Below are 20,163 nucleotides of genomic sequence, written 5' to 3' on the forward strand. Positions count from 1 at the left end.
CCGCAGTAAGGGCTTCCCCGTCCCCGGCCTGTGCTGCACACGGTAAGGGCTTCCCCGGTCCCCGGCCTGTGCTGCACGCGGTAAGGGCTTCCCCGTCTCCGGCCTGTGCTGCACGCGGTAAGGGCTTCCCCGTCCCTGGCCTGGGCTGCACGCGGTAAGGGCTTCCCCGTCCCTGGCCTGGGCTGCACGCGGTAAGGCTTCCCTGGGTGCTGGTATGTGCTGCACACGGTAAGGGATTCCCTCCTCCCCGGCCTTTGCTGCACACGGTAGGGGCTTTCCCGGGGCACTGTCTATGCTCCACCGCGGTGAGGGCTTCCCCAGTGCAATGTGGAGATGGGCCAGCTCAGCCTGCCTCAGCATGGTGTAATCCATGCCATTAAGCCAGAACTGGAACTGGAGGCTTGGAGGGCTTCTCGCCCTTGTTGAGCCCAGAAAGACAAATGGTTAGGACAAGTTAAAGAAAGTGTGTTCTACCCCAGAGCAGGAAAACTCAAAACATCAAGAGCTTCCAGAAGGATCTAGCTACAGGTCCTGGGTGGTGCTTCTGTGCTGAGCTTTTATGCCGAGTGGAAAGCAGCTAGCATGTGCCTCACCTGTGAGGTCAATGCCCAGGGCCCTTCTGTGACCCTTGTGACAGACTTCCCAGGACTGCACACAGATGCAGGAGGGAACAGACCCCTGGGGTCACACAGATGCAGGAGGGGACAGACCCCTGGGATATCACCTCCCTTCCTACTTTTCCTTTCCCATTTTCCCTTTGCCTTTCTTCTTTCCTTTTAACAGAGTCTTACTCTGTTGCACAGGCTGGAGTGCAGCAGTGATCATGGCTTACTCTAGCCTCAACCTCCTAGGTTCGAGTAATCCTCCTGCCTTAGCCTCCAAGTAGCTGAGACCACACGTGCACTCCACCACACCTGGCTAATTAAAAAAAAAACTTTTTCTAGAGGCTAGGCACGGTGGCTCACGCCTGTAATCCCAACACTTTGGGAGGACAAGGCAGGTGCCTCACTTAAGGTCAGGAGTTTAAGACCAGCCAACATGGTGAAACCCTGTCTCTACTAAAACTACAAAGTTAGCTGGGTGTGGTGGTGGGCGCCTATAATCCCAGCTACTTGGGAAGCTGCGGTGGGAGGATTGCTTGAACCCAGGAGGTGGAGGTTGCAGTGAGTTGAGATTGTGCCACTGCACTCCAGCCTGGGCAACAGAGTGAGACTCTGTCTCACAAAACAAAACAAAACAAAACAAAACTGTTTTTCCATAGAGACAAGGTCTCACTATGTTCCCCAGGCTGGTCTCAACCTCCTGAGCTCAAGTGATCTTCCCACCTTGGCCTCCCAAAATGCTGGGATTACAGGTGTGAGCCACCACGCCTTGACTCAACTTTTTAGCAGCTTCGTTGAACAATGAGGTAGCCAGGAGCACTGTGCTGCTTGGGGCTTGCAGGCACTGGTTTCCTCTTTGAAGAATAGTTCCTTAATGAAAGAAATTGAACGAGTACATTAAGATCTGTTCAGAAAGCAGCTCAGTGGCCAGGCTTGGCAGCTCACGCCTGTAATCCCAGTACTTTTCGAGGCTGAGGCAGGGGGATCCCTTGAGGCCAGGCGTTCAAGACTAGCCTGGATAGCAAAGCGAGACCTCATCTACAAAAATAAAAAAATTAGCTGGGCGTGGTGGCCCACACCTGTGGTCCCAGCTACTTGGGAGGCTGAGGCAGGAGGATCACTTGAAGTTAGGAGGTTGAGGCTTCAGTGAGCTGTGATTGTGCCACTGCACTCCAGCCTGGGTGACAGTGAGACCCTGTTTCAGGAAGAAAAAAAAGATGAAAGCAGCTCATCTAAATGGAGCCCTCTGCCTGTGTCCTTGTGCCCCTGCCTTTGTGAGTGGGGAGTAGGCGTGGGTGGACCTTCTGGGGGATGTTGGTTTTGGGTCACTGTAGCCCATGTGAACTGGGGACAGCCCTAGGCTGCGGCGGGTGGGAGGTAAGTTCCTGACACAGGCTAACCTACGTCGCTCATGCCGCAGGTGACTTGCTGGCCTGGTGCTCTGTTTCACCCTCAGCTCTGCTAGCTCTTGTCCAGGGATTCTGACCCAGGGCTGAAGGAGAACCACCTGGGGTTGTCACATGGCCACCACATCCCCACCCTCTGACCTGGTGTTGTCACATGGCCACCTCATCCCCACCCTCTGATCCCCGAGAGACTGCCCTTGGGGATGTGGGGTGAGGCCCAGGACGCCCAGCCACGTCCACTCCAGTCCTCCCAGGCTGTGTGCATCCCCCGTGACCTCCTTGCCTCTGTGGTTGGTGGGGTTGGGGAGCTCCCTGTTGGCCTCCAGGGTCAAGATTCCTGCTGGAGCGTACCCCTAGCTCTGTCATGTTTGTTCACTCCAGGACCACCCACACGGCCTCCCTGCGTAGATGAGGGTGCTGTGAGTGTATCTGCACCTTCTTGCCTTAACGTTTTTAAACTTGGTAACAGTTTTCAGTTAAAATTAAAAAAAATTAAACCTACTTGGATATGGTAAAAATTTCAAGCAGCCCCAGTGGGATACGTGGGGAAAGGCTCTTGCCTCCCAGGGCCCAGAGGCAGCCATGCCAGGCATTTTCATTGCTTTAGCGTGGATCAGTGCCCTGTAGGGGTGTGTGTGTGTGTGTGTGTGTGTGTGTGTACATACCCATGCGTGCGTGCATATGTACGTGTATCTGCGTGTGTGCTTACATGTCTGTCCTTTCCTCTAGACTAAGAGGGTTATGCTGCACGCGCTCCACCTTGCTTGTTTTGCACGAACGATGTCTTGGAGTCGGTTTTGTATCAGTCTGGGCCTCATTCTGTTTCATGGCTGCTTAATGGCTCGCCTCATCCTGCTAGGGCCAGCCCTGTTCTGAACGCTCGCGTGGGTTCCCTAAGTGTGTCGGAGTGTCAGTAGCATGCGTGCACTTCCTGTGGCCTTTCTTGTGTTGATAACACCTACATTGCTTTGTCTCTGTCATCAGCAAGGGTGCAACAGACCTTCTGTGACACGTCTTCATTCACATGTATGAATATGTCTGTGCGACGCATTCTTAGACGTGGAGTTTCTGGGCCAAAGTGTCATGTGTTTGAAATGGGCAGTTAGCTCTAACCCGTGGCTCCATTTTAGGCAGTTTTCCAGGGACACGGGAAGCTGAGGGGCAGCACTGGAGGGAGCTGCCTAGCGCCCGCTGAAGCTGTGCTCCTCCTGTCTTTGCAGGTGGGCTGGATGATGTGGAACTGGATGGTGTCCCTTCTGGCCACAGGAGCGGCCATGGTCTTGTACGACGGCTCCCCGCTGGTGCCCACGCCCAACGTGCTCTGGGACCTGGTTGACAGGATAGGGTAGGTACCAAGGTGCTGTGGTCAGAACGAGGGTCAGGCAGCACCAGGAAGGCTCCTTGGGATCAGATGCAGAGCCGTGGCTGCCTTCTACTGTGGTCGGGGTATCTCTGGAATGCTCTGCCTTTGTGGATACTCCCTCTCCAAGAGGAGGGTGTGGGAGATGCCAGAAGCAGATGGTGAAACTGTTAAGGAGGGAGGGACACCAAGGACCGGGGCTTCTCCCTCTAGAGAGGGCTGAGAAAAGTCCTACGGGCAGCATGTAATCTCATTTCTTTTAAGAACCTGTTTCTATTTTTAAGAGTGTTTTTTAGTAAAAATTGTATATATCGTAAGGCGCACAACATGGTATTTTGCTGTGTGTACACCTAGGGAAATGAGCACTGCAGTCAGGCAAATTAGCATTTGCGTCTCCTCACACAGTTACCTTTTTGCTTTTAGCACTGAGAGCGCCTGAAATCAACTCTCTTAGCAAAGTTCCAGCTCTTTCACAGTAGGGCGTTGTCAACTGCAGCCATCGAGCTCCGCGTTGATCTTATTTCTGTAGTTGTGACATTTCCCAGCAAAAGGAGGAACACTGAGGGTCGCTTAGAGTCCTGTTTCACATGGGTTCTTCAGACTCAGGAGTGAGATGGTATTCGTCCATTTTCATTCTGCTATGAAGAAATACCTGACAGTGGGTAATTTATAAAGAAAAAGAGGTTGAATGGACTCAGAGTTTTCACATGGCTGGGGAGGCTTCACAGTCATGGCAGAAGGTGAAGGAGGAGCAAAGACATGTCTTACATGGCGGCAGGCAAGAGAGCGTGTCCTTTATAAAACCATCAGATCTCGTGAGACTTATTCACTGTCCAGAGAACAGCATGAGACAAACCTGCACCCATGATTCAGTTACCTCCCACCGGGTCCCTCCTATGACACATAGGGATTATGGGAGCTGTAGTTCAAGATGAGATTTAGGTGGGGACAACCAAACCATCTCAGAGATGAAGTGAGGTGAAGGCTGAACGCACAGGGGAGGTGTGTAGATAGTTCATGAGGGGTGGGGGCAGAACCTGTGATTGGGGGGCTGCGTGGTGTTTGGATTTCCTGGCACCTTTCTCCTGAGCCCATTGGCAGGAGGAGAGCCCTGCTTGTCCCTAGCCATCCCTTGGGGCTGGCGGCCACCTGTCTTCTAGGGTCCTCCTCACTTCATTGTAACTGTACTGAGTGCTTCCTGGGGCCCCTGGAGGTGGTCACTTCTTTTCTGTGGCCCTGGCTGGATGGTAGATAGGAATCCCATGAGCAGAGGCCATAGCCAGTTAGGAGACACATCGGGTACCCTCCTGGTGCCTGAGAATTATGCAGATGGGGACAGGTATGGTGGTCCTAGCTTTCCCCCACCTTATCATCATCATCATCAGAAGGCATCAGAAGGTCCGGTCTCGTTGGCACTTTGCTGATGAATTAATCACAACTGGCTGGCACATCCTGGCCACTGTGGTCTTGGTCACCCTTGGTGACCAGTGTTTCCAGAAATAAGAGTGTAGAAGTCGCCAGGGCTCCAGGGGCCCAGAAACCATCATGCTGTGAAATGTCCTAGTTACTCTGTCTGAACTCGTTCATGGGGGGAACAGGAGCTGCTCATGTTTTTAAATCTTTGGCCATTAACATTTTAAATATAACCTGGGCTGGCCTGGGTAATACTTAAATCCTGACATTTGGCTCACACTCTTAGTGAGGAAGGTTGTTTCCTAATGAGATTGTTTCCAGCAAAAGGTTAATCAAATCCCTGGGAACTTGCAATGGCTTTAGAATCTTTACCCTTAAGCCGGGCTCCAGGTGGAGGTGCTTTTATTGGTGTAGGGGAGGCACGTGCTGGGTCGGGGGTTACTGGAGGAGAGAGGGAGGGGGATACATCAGTGAGGCTGGTGCTAATGAGATCCAAGGGTAAAAGGTCCCAGGGAGCCCCTGCTGTGTGTGCATCTGTGTGTGTGCACAAGTGTAAAAGTGTATGTGTATGCGTGCGTGGAGTGTGATAATATGAAAGGGAGCATGTGAGTGCATGTGTGTGTGAGTGTATGTGTGTGTGAGTGCATGTGTGTGTGTGTGTGTGTGAGTGTGTGTGCACATCCATGTGAGTGCAGGTGAGCACGTGAATATGTGCATGGGTGTCAGGTGGCTGTGTGTGTGTATATAGGTGTCAGGTGTTTGTGCTTGTGTAGGTGTTGGGTGTGTATTCGTGTGCATGCAGCTGTGCATGTGTGCCGTACATGTGGATGCCTGTGCCTGGGCCTGTGTGCACGCATACCTGTGCGAGTGTTCGCAGCACAGTGGCTGGTTCCATGCTGTAACCATGGGCCCTGGGTTGGCCAGAGCACCGAGGCTGACTGAGGTGTGGTCGTGCTGTCGAGGGGCTCCCTCTGGATGTGGCCTTTGTCCTGCCTGGGAGAGCCACCTGTGCAGTTTGTCGAGGCAGGTGTGACTCGGCATGCGGGCAGGGGCTGTGGGTGGGGCTCTCGGAAGGATGTAGGCTTCAAGCCACTAGTCGCCAGTGGTCAGCAGTGAGAGGGAGTGGGTGCTGGGCAGGACGCTTCCGCTCACTTGCACTTCCTAGAAACTGAGTGGTGTGAAACAGCTGAATGCAGGTCATGGCAAATCCTGTTTTGTGGCAAGAGGAGCGCGGGGCAGCACAGTCCTTGTGATGCTGTGTTAGTGCCTCTGATTAAAACCCACGTCTGTTAGTAAATGTGGGGTGAGATCTCTATTGATTACCAGCATATCAGCTCCCAGCCTTACTGACACATTTGATGAAAGAACATTCATTTTGTAGGCACAGACAAGATAATTTTAAAAGACGAATTTTCTTCATAGGGGTATGTTTCTGGGCTCTAGTGAGGGGAATATTGTGGATAGAATTAGGGTCAGGACCCTGACGACTTTGTCCAGGTTTGCTAGTAGCAGGGCAGGCGTGCACGTTGCGTGCATGGCCTGGTGTTGCCCGTCTCTGAATGGGGCTGTTGTCTCAGACGGCTGTAGAGGGCAGGGGTGAGCGGGTGAGCGGGTGAGCGGGCTTGTCCCTCTAAGGAAGTGCATGGCTTGGGCAGCACTTTGCCGGGATCTACAACCGTGTGTGCTGGGCAACGTGCCCTGTGCTATGCTCCCTGCTGGGTTCTGGGGGCCACACAGCAGCGACCAGGGGCCAGCACTCGTTGTCCTCATGGGGCTGGTACTGGGCAGGGGAAGGTAAGGAAAAGAGAGGCTGATCTGGGGCAGTGAGGGGTGCTGTGCGATTTCGAGCCAGGGAGTCCTTGAGAGGTCTTGGCATTTGGGCTGAGGCTGGAAGGTTCAGGAACTACTCTTGCAGGACTGGGGACTGGGCTTCAGGCAGAGGGAACCGCTAGGACCAAGGCCCAGAGGTCGCATGGGATCCGTGTGTTGTGGAAGCTGGAAGGGGCGTCCTGTGGCCCGAGTGTCAAGGGCTGTTGTGGGGCTAGGGCAAGAGCAGGGGTTGGAGGGGCAGGGACTTTTGGGGCTGCTTGGAGGGTGAGTTTTTCCCCAAGTGGAATGGAATAAGAGTGGACACTTTGAATCAGGAGAGCACCGTGATCAGGTTCATGTTATTAAAAGGGCAGTGTAGGCTGGGCATGGTGGCTCATGCCTGTAATCCCAGCACTTTGGGAGGCCGAGGTGGGCTGATCACCTGAGGTTAGGAGTTTGAGGCCAGCCTGGCCAACATGGTGAAACCCCATCTGTACTAAAAATACAAAAATTAGCCTGGTGTGGTGGCACACGCCTGTAATCCCAGCTACTTGGGAGGCTGAGGCAGGAGGATCACTTGAACCCTGGAGGCGGAGGTTGCAGTGAGCTGCAATCATGCCACTGCACTCCAGCCTGGGTGAGACACAGAGAGACTCCGTCTCAGAAAAAAAAGGGTGGTGTAGTGTCTGAGTAGAGAGAGCATTTCGGGGTAGGGACAGAGGCAGGGGGAGAAGCTGGGAGACTCAGGTTGCTGGAGTCCACACTCTGCTGGCGACTCTTGAGAGGCTCCCTCTGGGCTGATCCACACCCGGCTTGTGCAGGGCTCTGGGCAGTAGTGGGCACTGGGTCCCAGCGGTTTAGAGCCCTGACACTGTCTCATGCTTCAGAGCAGCGACCCCTACAGTACTCCCTAGAAATAAGACGTGGCCTGAGCGCCCACAGGTGGGCTTCCATGCTTCCAGGAGCTGAATGGTGTTGCATTTCTCACCCGTCTTATGCGCACCCTGGAGATAGATGGGGGACTTTGCCATTTCTTCAGACAAGCAGGGCTGTGACTGACAGGCCGGAGAGCACCACCTCCGAGTGCAGCAGCGCCTCACCAAGATCAGGGTTTGGAGAATCTTGCCTGCACTTAGACGCGATTGAGAACCACAGAGTCTTTGAGTGTTCTGGGGGTGGGCAGTGGGGGGATAAGCTGCGTAAAACCCCTGTGGTGTTTGGGCGTGGCTGTTGGTTGGAGAGCTCTGTATCCGTAGCTCGAGGTGGTCACTCCTGCCCAGGGCCGGGTGATCACCGTTAGAGTCCTGAGATCTCCATCCTCCGTTATTGATAATTGCAAAGAGAGTGATAGCTTAATCCTTGGCTATGATGTCGAAGTAGTTAATCAAACTCTGAGTTTATGAAAGAAGCAAGGGGGATGGTGGGAGGAGCTAGTCTCCCTCCCCCCAAACTCCAGCCATCTCCAGGGTACAGTGGTGGCTTTGTTGGTGGCGAGGTGGGTCTGGGGAAGTAAGAGAACGAAGGTGTGGGAGGTGGAAGGACTGGACCATGGTAACCCACCTCCTTGCACAGAGGGAGATCCACCCTGCCATTGCCTTGGCCACGCCCAGCAGAGCCAGCCCTGAATTTCAGCATGTTATGTGCAACTTTGCCTCATAGCTCCCGACAGGGAGTGCCATGGCAGTCTTCCCCCCTGGATGAGTCTCTCCACCGAATGTGCAGAGGGACTGAGGTTCTACTGCCCAGAGTGACACAGAAGAGTCTTAACCTCACAGCCTCTTCTGGGCCCCGAAGAGAAAATGTTCCTTAGTTGGGAAGATGGAGTTTACTTGTGAAGGGCTGCCTGGCTGGAAGAAAATCGCATATGAGACAGTGCTGCCCTTGAAAACGCAGTGATGTCTATGCAGCAGCATTTGTCCTCCTCTGAGTACAAATGCGTACAACTATGGAATCTGAATGTGGGGAAGAGCTGCACTTTTCCAAGTTTCATAAAAATGTGAACTTGTGTAAGAAAAGGGGATGGGTGGAGAGTTTTAAATATGGCACTTGTTTTAACAAATAAAGAATTCTCCCAGCACTTTGGGAGGCCAAAGCAGGAGGATCACTTGAGCCCAGGAGTTCAAGACCAGCCTGGCAACATAGCAAGACCCTGTCTCTTACCTGCGTGTGGTGGCATATACCAGTAGCTCTAGCTACTTGGGAGGCTGAGGTGGGAGAAGAACTTGAGCCCAGGAGTAGGGGACTGCAGTGAGCTGTGATTGTACCCCTGCACTCCAGCCTAGGGCAACAGAGGGAGACCTTGTCTCAGAAAAAAAAAAAAAAATTCTGTAGCCCTCTCTTCATTGGTGAGTGACTATGTGAGGATAGAATTTGAGGGGTCGCGATTTTATGGCCTCCCCTGGTCCCTTAAGATAAGATACTCTGCAGCTGGGAAGATGACGTGTTCGTGTGAACAGCAGTTTTATGCGAGGCCTCATGGTGAAGGGAGCTGGCCCTGGGTGCTAGAGTCAGCGTAGAGCACAGTCAGGTGCACCTCAGAGCAAGGCAGACTGGAGTAAACACAAAGTATGAGTTCAACCCAGAAAAATGCCCCTCTTGGGTTTTGCACACTTCTCAGAAATAAATCCCTAACTTTAGAAAGCATTGGTGCAAGAGCCTTGAAGAGTTTCTGGTATTTTCTTTCCCGCCTGGGCCCTAGCATCACTATCCTGGTAACCGGGGCCAAGTGGTTGTCGGTGCTGGAAGAGAAGGCCATGAAGCCGGGTGAGTGTGACCCTTTAATACTCATTCCTTGTACTGCCAATCAAGGAAATCACATCCGTCCCTTTCTTGCTTCTGAGTGAGGCTTCAGGCACTGGGTTTAGTTTTCATCTTTCGGTGGTTCTTCGCCCTAGTGGAAACCCACAGTCTCCAGATGCTCCACACGATCCTGTCCACCGGCTCCCCGCTGAAAGGCCAGAGCTACGAGTACGTCTACAGGTGCATCAAGAGCAGCGTCCTCCTGGGCTCCATCTCAGGTATGGCCCTGGGGGACAGTCCTCCCAGCCATCCCCACCTCCGGGAGGCACGCCGGCCCCGCAAGTATGATACCTTCTGCCAGTGCTCGGATTCACCCCAAGGACATGGTCCACTGTGCAGCCGGTACGCACAGTCCCTTCTCGTTATTGGAGGCAGTGATGTTCCACAAAGTCCCTGTGAACACGGAGTTAGCATGTACAGAAGCTTTGTTCATGGGGGAAATACGTGTGTACACACACACACACATACACACACACACACACACACACCTCTCACATCAATTGTAGTCTTTGTTTGTTTTCTGAGATGGAGTCTTGCTCTGTCACCCAGCCTGGAGTGAAGGGACGCGATCTCGGCTCACTGCAACCTTCGCCTCCCGGGCTTAAGTGATTCTTCTGCTTCAGCCTCTCAAGTAGCTGGGATTACAGGCGCCTGCCACCACGCCTGACTAATTTTTGTAATTTTCATAGAGACAGGGTTTCACCATGTTGGCCAGGCTGGTCTCAAACTCCTGACCTCATGATCTGCCCGCCTCAGCCTCCCAAAGTGCTGGGATTACAGACATGAACAACCACGCCCCTCCCAATTAGAGTCTTAAAACCCAAAACAACACATCTTGGTAGGTTCTGTTTTTTTTTTTTTTTATGAAAGAGAAAATGCAGTTCAGAAGCATTCAGTGACTTGTCCAAGGCCGCTGCACTGTCCTGTGCTAGGGCTGGGTTGTAAAGCCCGGGAACAGAGCACCCCGCCCCACCCCACCCTGCCCCGGTCTCCCGTGTGTGAGAGTGAGGTAGGGGGGCTGTGTCGCCTTATGTGACCTCAGTGGAAACGTCCATGGGCAACTTAGGGTTACAACTGTTCTGCAATGTCTGAGAGAGACCGCAAAAGCTCCAGGGTACAGATCTGTAGGTTACACATACATTTTAGTGAGTAGGCAAATTTGCAAAAATAGAATCCACAAACAGTGAGAATCCACTAAATGAAGGAGAAATATAGCAACATTGTTTATATAAGTAAGATATAGACACACCTGTCTGTACAGCAGAAAAAAATTCGCTGCATAACTTAGGGTACATTTTTAATGTATGCAGCCATTAGAAGTGCAAGGATGAAAGTATTTGTTTAGATAGAAATATACTGATGGACATTGAAATGTGGTCATGATGAGTGAAAAAATCAGATTGCAGAATTATAGGGTACGGTCATTTTTATAGGTTGAAAACAAGTATGTATGGATGTGTACATGTACACTCATGTATGTATATATATGGGTGTATTATATGTGGATTCCAAGTGAATTTTTTTTTTTTTTTTTTTTTTTTTGAGACGGAGTCTTGCTCTGTCACCCAGGCTGGAGTGCACTGGGTGCAGTATCAACTCACTGCAACCTCTGCCTCCTGGGTTCAAGCAATTCTTGTGCCTCAGTCTCCCAAGTAGCTGGGATTACAGGCATGTACCACCATGCCCAGCTAATTTTTCTGTATTTTTAGTAGAGATGGGGTTTCACCAAGTGGGCCAGGCTGATCGCAAACTCCTGACCTCAGGTGATCCACCCACCTTGATTTGCCTCCTGAAGTGCTGGGATTACAGGTGTGAGCCACCACACCTGGCCCCCAAGTGCATTTTTTCTCATAACTTTTTCCTTAACATAAAGTGTGCTTGGAAAATGGTTCACGCATGTGGTAAAAAATTCAGTCCACAAAAGTATCCTCATTGCTGCCGTCCCCCTTCCCCAAGGAAGCTGATGTTGTTTCCTTCAGAGATGTTCTGTGCGGAGGTGAGCGTGTGTGATTGAGTGTGTATTTGTGAGTGTGTATAAATGTGTACACAGATGTAGTTTAGGGTACATACCTCACTTCCCCTTAATGTGACTTAGAGTTGATTCCATTGCTGCTCATAGAAATCTTCGGGTCCCTTTTTTTTTTCAGATAGGGTTTGTTCCGTTGCCCAGGCTGGAGTGCACAGTGGCACGATCACAGCTCACTGCAGCCTCAACCTCCTGGGCTCAGCCTCCTGAGTAGCTGCCTCAGCCTCCTAAGTAGCGAGGACCACAGATGCTCGCCACCACGCTCTGCTATGTTTTTAAATTTTTTGTAGAGATGGGGTTTCACCATGTTGCCCAGGCTGTTCTTGAACTCCTGAGCTCAGTGATTCTTCCACCTTGGCCTCCCAGAGTGCTGGGATTACAGGCATGACCCAAGATGGGTCACTTTTATTTTCTTTTTACACATATGTAGTTCTGATTTTTCTGCTTGTGGTGAGACCCTGTCTTTAAAAAAAAAATTTAAAAAAAATGTACTCTCAAAGCACCTCTTTAAGAGGTGGCATTCGCCGGAAGCCTGAGGCCGACCCCCACCCTTTCTCCCCACAGTTGGTTCCTCAGCCTGAGGTGGGGGACTGAGCCGTTCCCACCAGCAGGGTGAGCAGTGGGAAGGAGGTCAGCAGCCTTGCTCAGACCTTGATGGTGGCAGAAACGAACGTGACTCACTCATTTTCATGGGACATGTCAGTCAGTGACATGAAATGGCAGAGAAGACATCACATTTTATTCTTTGCCTGAAAGAAGAAATAAAATTGTCTTAGAGTTGACGCCAATGTCAACCCTTCTGGGTTTTGGAGCCATCGAGTCATTTCATGTGGCTCTTGAACACCCTACATCCCAATTGATACACGAGGAGCCTGATTAGGGAAAACCTTTGCTTAATGAAAATATTTTTTTCGGGTATATGAGTGAGTATAAACAGTGGCATGGGCCAGGCACAGTGGCTTATGACTGTAATCCCAACACTTGGGAGGCCAAGATGGGAGGCTTGCGTGAACCCAGGAGTTGGAGATTAATTTGAGACTAGCCTAAGCAACATAATGAAACCCGGTTTCTACAAAAAATTAAAAAATTAGCTGTGGGCCAGGCGTGGTGGCTCACGCCTGTAGTCCCAGCACTTGGAGAGGCCAAGGTGGGAGGATTGCTGGAACCTAGGGGTTCAAGACTAGCCTGAGCAACATAATGAAACCCTGTTTCTACAAAAAATTAGCTGTGGCTGGGCATGATGGCTGACACCTATAATCCCAGCTCGTTGGGAGGCTGAGGCAGGTGGATTACTTGAGGTCAGGAATTCAAGATGGGCCAGGCCAACATGATAAAACCCCATTTCTACCAAAAAACACAAAAACTATCTGGGCGTGATAGCATATGCCTGTAATCCCAGTTACTTGGGAGGCTGAGGCAGGAATTGCTTGAAATGGGGAGGCAGATGTTGCTGTGAGCCAATATTGCATCACCGCACTCCAGCCTGGGCAACAGAGTCAGACTCTGTCTCAAAAAAAAAAACAAAAAAAGAAATTGCTGGGCATGGTGTGTGCTTGTAACCTTAGGTACTTGGGAGGCTGAGGTGGGAGGATCACTTGAGCCCAGGAGGTCAAGGCTGCAGTGAGCTGAGATCACACCACTGCACTCCAGCTTGGGCAACAGAGTGAGACCCTGTTCAAAAAAAAAAAAAAGAATTCAGACACCAGGCCCAGGGGTTAGGGAGGGGTGCTCCTTGTCACCCGCTCTCCACTGTTTTTGCTTTCTCACCTGTGGGAGTGGAATGACCCTGTCCTCTGTGTGTTCTGCCCTTGCTGTGCTCGTGTATGTGTGTGTGTGTGTGTGTGTATGCATGTATGTGTGGTATGTGTGCATGCATGTGTTTGCACGTCTGTGCATGTAAGTGTGTGTGCATGTGTGTGGTATGTGCATGTGTGTGTGGTGTGTACATGTGTGTGCGTATATGTGTGTGTGTGTAGTGTGAGAGTGTGCTCTCCCACGGGTTTACCCTGCTACTGTTTCTCTTCCCGCACAGGCTTGGGTCAGAGAGTGGCTGTTGTCAGCAGGAGCCTGGGGTGGGGGATTCATACTGCTCTCCTGCATGGTGGCCTATGGAGCCTGACTCCATTTCCAGCTCATTCCAGAAAGAGGAGTGTTTTCCATGTAGCACAGTCTCTCATGAGATATCACACTCCATGGTTGTTGCAGCTGGAAACGTTTCTGTTTTTCCAACCATGAAGTCCATGTAAACTGTGGCACGCGAGCCTTCCCATGTGATGGGTCCACCTAGCAGCGTCTGCTGGGTACATAGCACAGGCAAAGCTTCCATTTTTTGCGATCCTGAGTCTTGAATTTCAGTGTGGCCACAGGAGGTCATTTACTTAGCACATCCTTTAGCAGGAAGGCTCGGCCAAAACATGAATCACCAGATGTTGGGGGCTCGTTCCAGTTTCCATATCACCTGTCGCACTACTCCCTGAAAAGAAGCCCCACCTGCCTGGGATTGGCAGTGTTTGTCTGGGAGAGTAGTAGGTACTTGTCCTCTGGGCACTTTCTCCTTTGTTGCTCACCAATTTGAAAGCAACTTGTCTTGGGCTTCTGAATTTTGAATCTCCCTTTGCCATTGCTTGCAGGAGGCACCGACATCATCTCCTGCTTCATGGGCCAGAATGTTTCTATTCCTGTGTATAAAGGGGAGATTCAGGCCCGGAACCTGGGCATGGCCGTGGAAGCGTGGAACGAGGAAGGTGATGACTTCATCTCTGTTTCTTTCTGTGATTAGGCGTGAGTTGGGAGCTTGGGAGCGCTCGGATGTGTAACTTGGCTTGGTGATAGTTCTCCAAAACAGCCCTTGGAGGGGAGGCCCCTGTCACTTGCAGTGTGACGTCCTTTCCCCCAGCTTGGTTTAACACCCACCAGGCTCCTGGTCCCCAGCCCCTGAGAAGTCAGGGTCAAGTTGGAGGCCAGACGGGGGGCTCTGTGCTTGGGAACGGTGGGCACATGGGTGGCCGTTGCCCTGAATCTGAATCCTGGTGCTGGATATACAGGCAGCGGCCAGCTCTGAGCTTCTGAGAGCCTGGACATTGAAGGGATAGTCTCCCGCTGTGCTGTGCCTGGCAGCTGGAAATCCAGCTGTGCTAGGAGGGGTGGGCAGGGCTTGGCGCAGCTGCTCTGCAGAGCAACGCAGGCGTAGTCAGCGAAGCTGAAGGTGCATACGTGCCCCGTGATCTAGGAATTCCATTCCTGGAAGACTTATTGTGATACATGCAAGAATGTTTGTAGCCCCATGATTTGTAATGGAAAACAAAATTGGGAACAATGGAAATGTCCATTCTTGGGAGGAAGAAACTGTGATCACATATGGAGAATGACCAGTCGGTAAATTGAATGAACCAGACTGACATGTAGTAGCCCAAACGAGCCACCCAGATGTCACGCTGGGTGGGCAAAGGAAGATGCGGGACACAGAATGACTGTGTAGTTCAGAGGCATGCCGAGTGACATGTGCTATTCAGGGATGCGTGCAGATGGAGCAGAAATGTTCACACACGGGAATAACAAATCACTACCTACAGGACGGTGATTTTGGGGAGCACGCAGGGAAGGGACTTTGGCTGGGAGGAATGCATTATTAGGTTGCCGTGACAGGTGTGTGGGCGTGACCATCTCTGTACCTTTGTATATGTCTGGAATATTGCATAATAAGTAATAGCTTAAGAAAGGGAGAGGCAGCCAGGGTGTGTGGCTGTGGTGTGTGTTGGGCTTATTTTTAATTCTGCTCATCCCAGGAAAGGCGGTCTGGGGAGAGAGCGGCGAGCTGGTGTGTACTAAGCCGATCCCTTGCCAGCCCACACACTTCTGGAACGATGAGAACGGCAGCAAGTACAGGAAGGCGTACTTCTCCAAATTCCCAGGTCGGTTGGAGAGATGCAGGCGGAGCTGCCCAGCCTTCGCCTTGGCTGGGCCTTCTGTGTCTAATTCTGTATCCTCCTCCCTCCCTCCCATCCCGCCCCTCCCCTCTTTCTTCCCCCACCAGGGCTTGGAGAAGCTACTTATAGCTTATTCTGCCAGTGGGGCGATGATCAGTTTTTGATCGATAATCTTGTTGTCTTCAGCTTGAAGCTATCATGTGCAACTGTAATCTGGGTTTAGTTGAATCTCAGCCACCTCTGCCCCGAGCCTCTTGGCCCTGGCCCCAGCTGCTGGGAGCTGGCACGAGCCTCTGGTTTGCATGTGGGAGGGTGGAGGGTGCAGGGACCACTCACTGAAACAGGGTGATGCCTGCCTCTTCAAGAGGAGTGGCATGTGGAAGCGGCATCTGGCTTGGGTCTCTTCCTTCGTGTCTCTCACCATCATCCAGTCCTCACAGAGATGCTGGAGGAAGAGCACTTTTGCGGTAGAAGGATTTTTACAACCCGACACGTCACTCTCACATAGACTGACACCCTTGAGTGTCGTCTTTTGAGTGATGCCTTGTGCCAGAGCAGGGAAGTCTTTTATTTAAAGCTCTGATTCCTGCCTCTCTCTAATCTTATTTCATAAGCAGTCTTGAGTTATTGCTGCTATATAATTCATCATTTAGCAAGCCTTCTGTTCCAGAGTTATTTATACTCAGTACTTGCTTTCTGCAGTCTCTCAAAAGGTAATCTGGGTTAGTATAGACCATGTATGGAGAATCAGAAAGCGGCAAGTGGTAGGATTTGCCAGGGATCCTTCCTGCCTCGCGTGTGTGCATGTCACCGTCAGAGCCATTGTGCCTGGAATAGCGCCTTCCTGCAGCAGTGTGGGGCATCCCCCGGGGCGGCTCAGCCTTCACACCTGCTGCACCTGTGCCCCACCTTGGCTCCCGCCATGAGCAGTTGTGCTCAGAATGCAGAAAAGCAAGAGTGGATGTAGAGAAACACTCTTCAGATGACCCTGAAGAGGAAGCCAAGGGCTTCTGCATTGGGAAGAGAGGCCAAAATGACTAGACTCTCAGCTTGAGGATCCATCCAAGAAACGATAGCCCTTCATCTTCCGTAGCATCGCTCTTTGAAAACTCTCTTTTCTGTCACTTTTTTTTGGTCACATGTGCAAGGGTTCATGTGATAGATGCCTCTCAGGATTAATTTCAGAGTAATCTCTTTTTGAAATTGATAAATTTCTTCTTGGAGAAAACAAATTCCTTGTGACATGTTATATTTCCATTTTTGCCTTGGCTGCCAGGAAACTCAGAGCTGAAATCATTACTTTGTTTTTGCAGTCCTCTTACCTTTAGGGTAGGCTTTTGCTTTTCTTTGAATAATCCTATCATGAAGTCAGTTTTATAGGTAGCTTCCTCTGATACTTCCTGGGTGTAGGTGAGAGAGATGAATAAATATGGAAAGACAAAGGCAGATCAGATAATGAGATCTGAAGCTGTTTATCATGGACACAGTGAACACAGGCTACCCTTTGACCTTAGCTCAAGCACCAACACGGAGAGATCCTGGGGCTGTATAGGAAATGGCTAATGGCAAAACCAAGCAACAAGAGCAAGCCTTCCTTTGCATGACAGGGAGTGGGTTTATGGACGTCGTTACCTTAAAAAGTGGTGCCAGGTGAAAATGTAAGCAGGCCGTGTGTCGGCACAAAGATATCCAGGGACTTCGTAAGTGAAAAGGAGAGTTCAAGAACAGAGGACATAGCATCCCTTTTGGTGGACATTTTATTTTTTAATTATTAATTTTTTAGAGACAGGGTCTCTGTCTGTCCCCCAGGCTGGAGTGCAGTGGTGTGATCTCGGCTCACTGCAGCCTTGATCTCCAGGGCTGAAAGGAACCTCCCGTCTCATCGTCCCAAGCAGCTGGGACTCTCGGTGTGTGCTATCATGCCTGGTTAATTTTTGTATTTTTTGTAGAGATGAAGCCTCTCTATGTTGCCCAGGCTGGTGTCAAACTCTTGAGCGCAAGCAATTTTCCTGCCTCAGCCTCCTCAAGTGCTGGGATTACTAGCGTGAGCCATTGCACCCGGCCTTGTGTAAATTTTAAAAAGCAAGTACATACATGTGATTGTGTGAATAAGTGAATAACGAGTGTGAATAAGGGCTTATATGAATGGTGAGATTATGAGCCCATTTTGGTTTTCTTTATGGCTTTGTATTTTTATTTTTTTTAAGTTGGAGCCTTGCTCTGTCGCCCAGGCTGGAATGCAGTGGCACAGTCTTGGCTCACTGCAACCTCTGCCTCCTGGGTTCAAGCGATTCTCCTGCCTCATCCTCCTGAGTAGCTGGGATTACAGGCACGCACCACAACGCCCGGCTGATTTTCATATTTTTAGTAGAGATGGGGTTTCATCACGTCAGCCTGGCTGGTCTTGAACTCCTGACCTTGTGACCTGCCCGCCTTGGCCTCCCAAAGTGTTGGGATTACAGGTGTGAGCCACTGCGCCTGGCTGCTTTTTATTATTTTTAAAAACCTAATATTTTAAAAGAATGTAGAAGCAGACTTAAGATTTAGGTCATTGCGGATGACACATTCCAAACAGGCCTGGTCCTTTATTGGCAGTCACCTGTTCCCACTATATTTCCACTTTCGCCTCAGCTCCCAGGAGACTCAGAGCTGAAGCCGATGCCTTGAAGAATGAGAGTGACCCAAATCTATTCAGTCGGCTGTGGAAGGGAAGACATTGCTTCTGCGGTGTCGTTTTGCCGTCAAGCCTCTTCCTCTCTGGTGCCCTGGCAGCAGCCAGTACTTGTGGATTCCTCCCCTCAGCCTGTCTTTGCAAGGGATCAAAGTGTGTCAGGGGACAGTTCCACAAAAGAAAGTTTCTTCAGGGTGGATTTACATCTTCCTTTTCCTCTGCATTCCTGGGGTCTCAGTAATTAGGGCACGGCACGGCAAATGGCCCAGAAAACCCAGAAATTTCCCATGCAATTCAAGGAGGACCCGACTCCAGGCAAACAAGACTGTATGTTGCTGGCATGGAAGTTCCAGAATGAGGCAGGATTCCCAGGCCAGCAGGACAGGCTTGCGGCTCTCCTCTCCCGTGGCTGCCATTCATAGATTCAGTTTGCTGAGTAGCCATACACATGTGCTCCTGCAGAACCCGGGCTTGTCAATTGCAAGCCTAGGAGTGGATTTTTCTTTTTTTTTTCCCCTTATTTGTGGATGTGAATCTTTTAAAAGTCTAGTGAGAAAGATTTGGTTTCATTCTCTAGCTTGGGGAGGCGGAAGAAAAGACCTGAAGGGCTGCAATTCTGTTTCCTGCATCAGAATAAGTAGCTTAGGGCTCATTTCATTCTCTTCCACTGCCTTCCAGGGACAGTCCCTGCACAGGGTCCCTTGGCCTTCGTCCCTGTGGAAGGCTTGGTTGTGGCTTGTGGCAGTGTCTCCTTCACGTGTCACACGAACGCGTGAATAGACCACGTAGCTGCTGAGTCATGAGCTGTTTGGGTTAGCGCTTGCCGCAGAGTGGAGCAGTGCTGGAGAAGTGTCTCAATTTGGAAGGGAGGAGATGCTTTCTGAGGCTGCCCCCCGTCCGTGGAGACACGGAAGCTGGCTTATTTCTTGTTTTCCCTTCCCGGATCGCAGGAAATCTTCGGGACGTTATTTCAGCAGGCCAACCTGCTGCTGAGGCAGATGACTTCCGGCATTGCAAGGCGGCAGAGATGTGCTTTTGGTCACAGCCAGCCAGTTCCCCTCGGCGTGGCTGATGAAGGGCTGGGGTGGGAGCCAGGAGGCGGAGGCCCCAGCTGGTTACCTGCTCCCTGGGTGACTCAGATGTGTGGCTTCTCTTCACTGTTTGGTGACTCTCTCCTTAGATGCTGCGTCCAAAGCTGGGATTTGTGCCCCTTGGTCGATAGCTTCATGGCACCACCCCGGCGCGCAGGCCTTCTCTGAACAGCTGCATGTGTAGCCACTCATGTGGCCTGTTGACACCGTGTTGCTATCACCCCTGGCTCTTTGCTCTTCCCCCACCCTCCTTGTCTCCTGGGTTTTACCTGCTAATCGGCTCTCTGTCCATGGGGCACTGGTGGAGGAGCCTCCTTCGTGGCCGTGACCTTGCGTATTCCATTCCAAGATCTGGCCCCGACCTCTGCGCACCCTGTGGCCTCCGCAGCCCCTGGCCACTGTTGCCTCCCGAGAGCTCATTCTTTCCTGCACCCCACTCAGAGTTGTCTCCAGATGCTCCTGTAGACCCCCAGTGCCCTGGCCCAGCTTGGTCCCACCCTCTGCAAATTCCCAGGTCTTTGCTGGTACCTGAGGAGCTGTATTCCTCCTCGCCAGCTGTGTCAGCTGCCCTGGCAGCAGCCCCCACTAGAGGGCATGTTCCTTGGGGCAGGAACAGTCTGGCTCCCTTCTTCCCCCAGCCCCACACCTGACCTGCCTCTGGGCCCCACTGCTGTCTGCAGACCCGAGCCTAGCGTCTGTCGAGGCAGCTCGTCATGGCCCCTTCTCCTCCTGTGACCGGGCGTCTCTGCTGTCCTTGCAGGTGTCTGGGTTCATGGCGACTACTGCAGAATCAACCCCAAGACCGGGGGCATCGTCATGCTTGGCCGGAGGTGAGGGCTGCAGAGTGGGCCTCTTTTCCCTGGAGCTCCACCTTTCGGGGGCATGGGGGTGGGTGGGAGGTGCTTTCTGTGAGAGTCAGTGACTCCCTTTCTGGGCACTCCACTCCACTCCACACCAGGGTGTCCACACCACCCACGCAGCCCCCACTGGCTGGTATGCCATGCTTCCCCACCCCTGTGCCAGGCACACGCCGTCCCTAGGTCTGAAGGCCCCCTCTGAG

At 51.6% G+C, this 20,163-nt stretch overlaps 1 protein-coding gene across 1 annotated transcript in view; it reads left to right on the plus strand.

The window, feature by feature from the left end:
• Positions 1-20,163, plus strand: part of AACS (acetoacetyl-CoA synthetase) — a 77,410-nt gene that overhangs the window by 48,583 nt on the left and 8,664 nt on the right. The window contains exons 9-14 of the mRNA XM_037744186.1: positions 3,229-3,353; positions 9,289-9,353; positions 9,485-9,607; positions 14,046-14,159; positions 15,201-15,326; positions 19,864-19,933. Of these exons, the coding sequence (XP_037600114.1) occupies positions 3,229-3,353; positions 9,289-9,353; positions 9,485-9,607; positions 14,046-14,159; positions 15,201-15,326; positions 19,864-19,933 (623 nt within the window). The remainder of the gene's footprint in view (positions 1-3,228; positions 3,354-9,288; positions 9,354-9,484; positions 9,608-14,045; positions 14,160-15,200; positions 15,327-19,863; positions 19,934-20,163) is intronic.

The sequence above is a fragment of the Cebus imitator genome, unplaced genomic scaffold (assembly GCF_001604975.1).
Source record: "Cebus imitator isolate Cc_AM_T3 unplaced genomic scaffold, Cebus_imitator-1.0 Scaffold169, whole genome shotgun sequence".
Lineage (NCBI taxonomy): Eukaryota > Metazoa > Chordata > Mammalia > Primates > Cebidae > Cebus > Cebus imitator.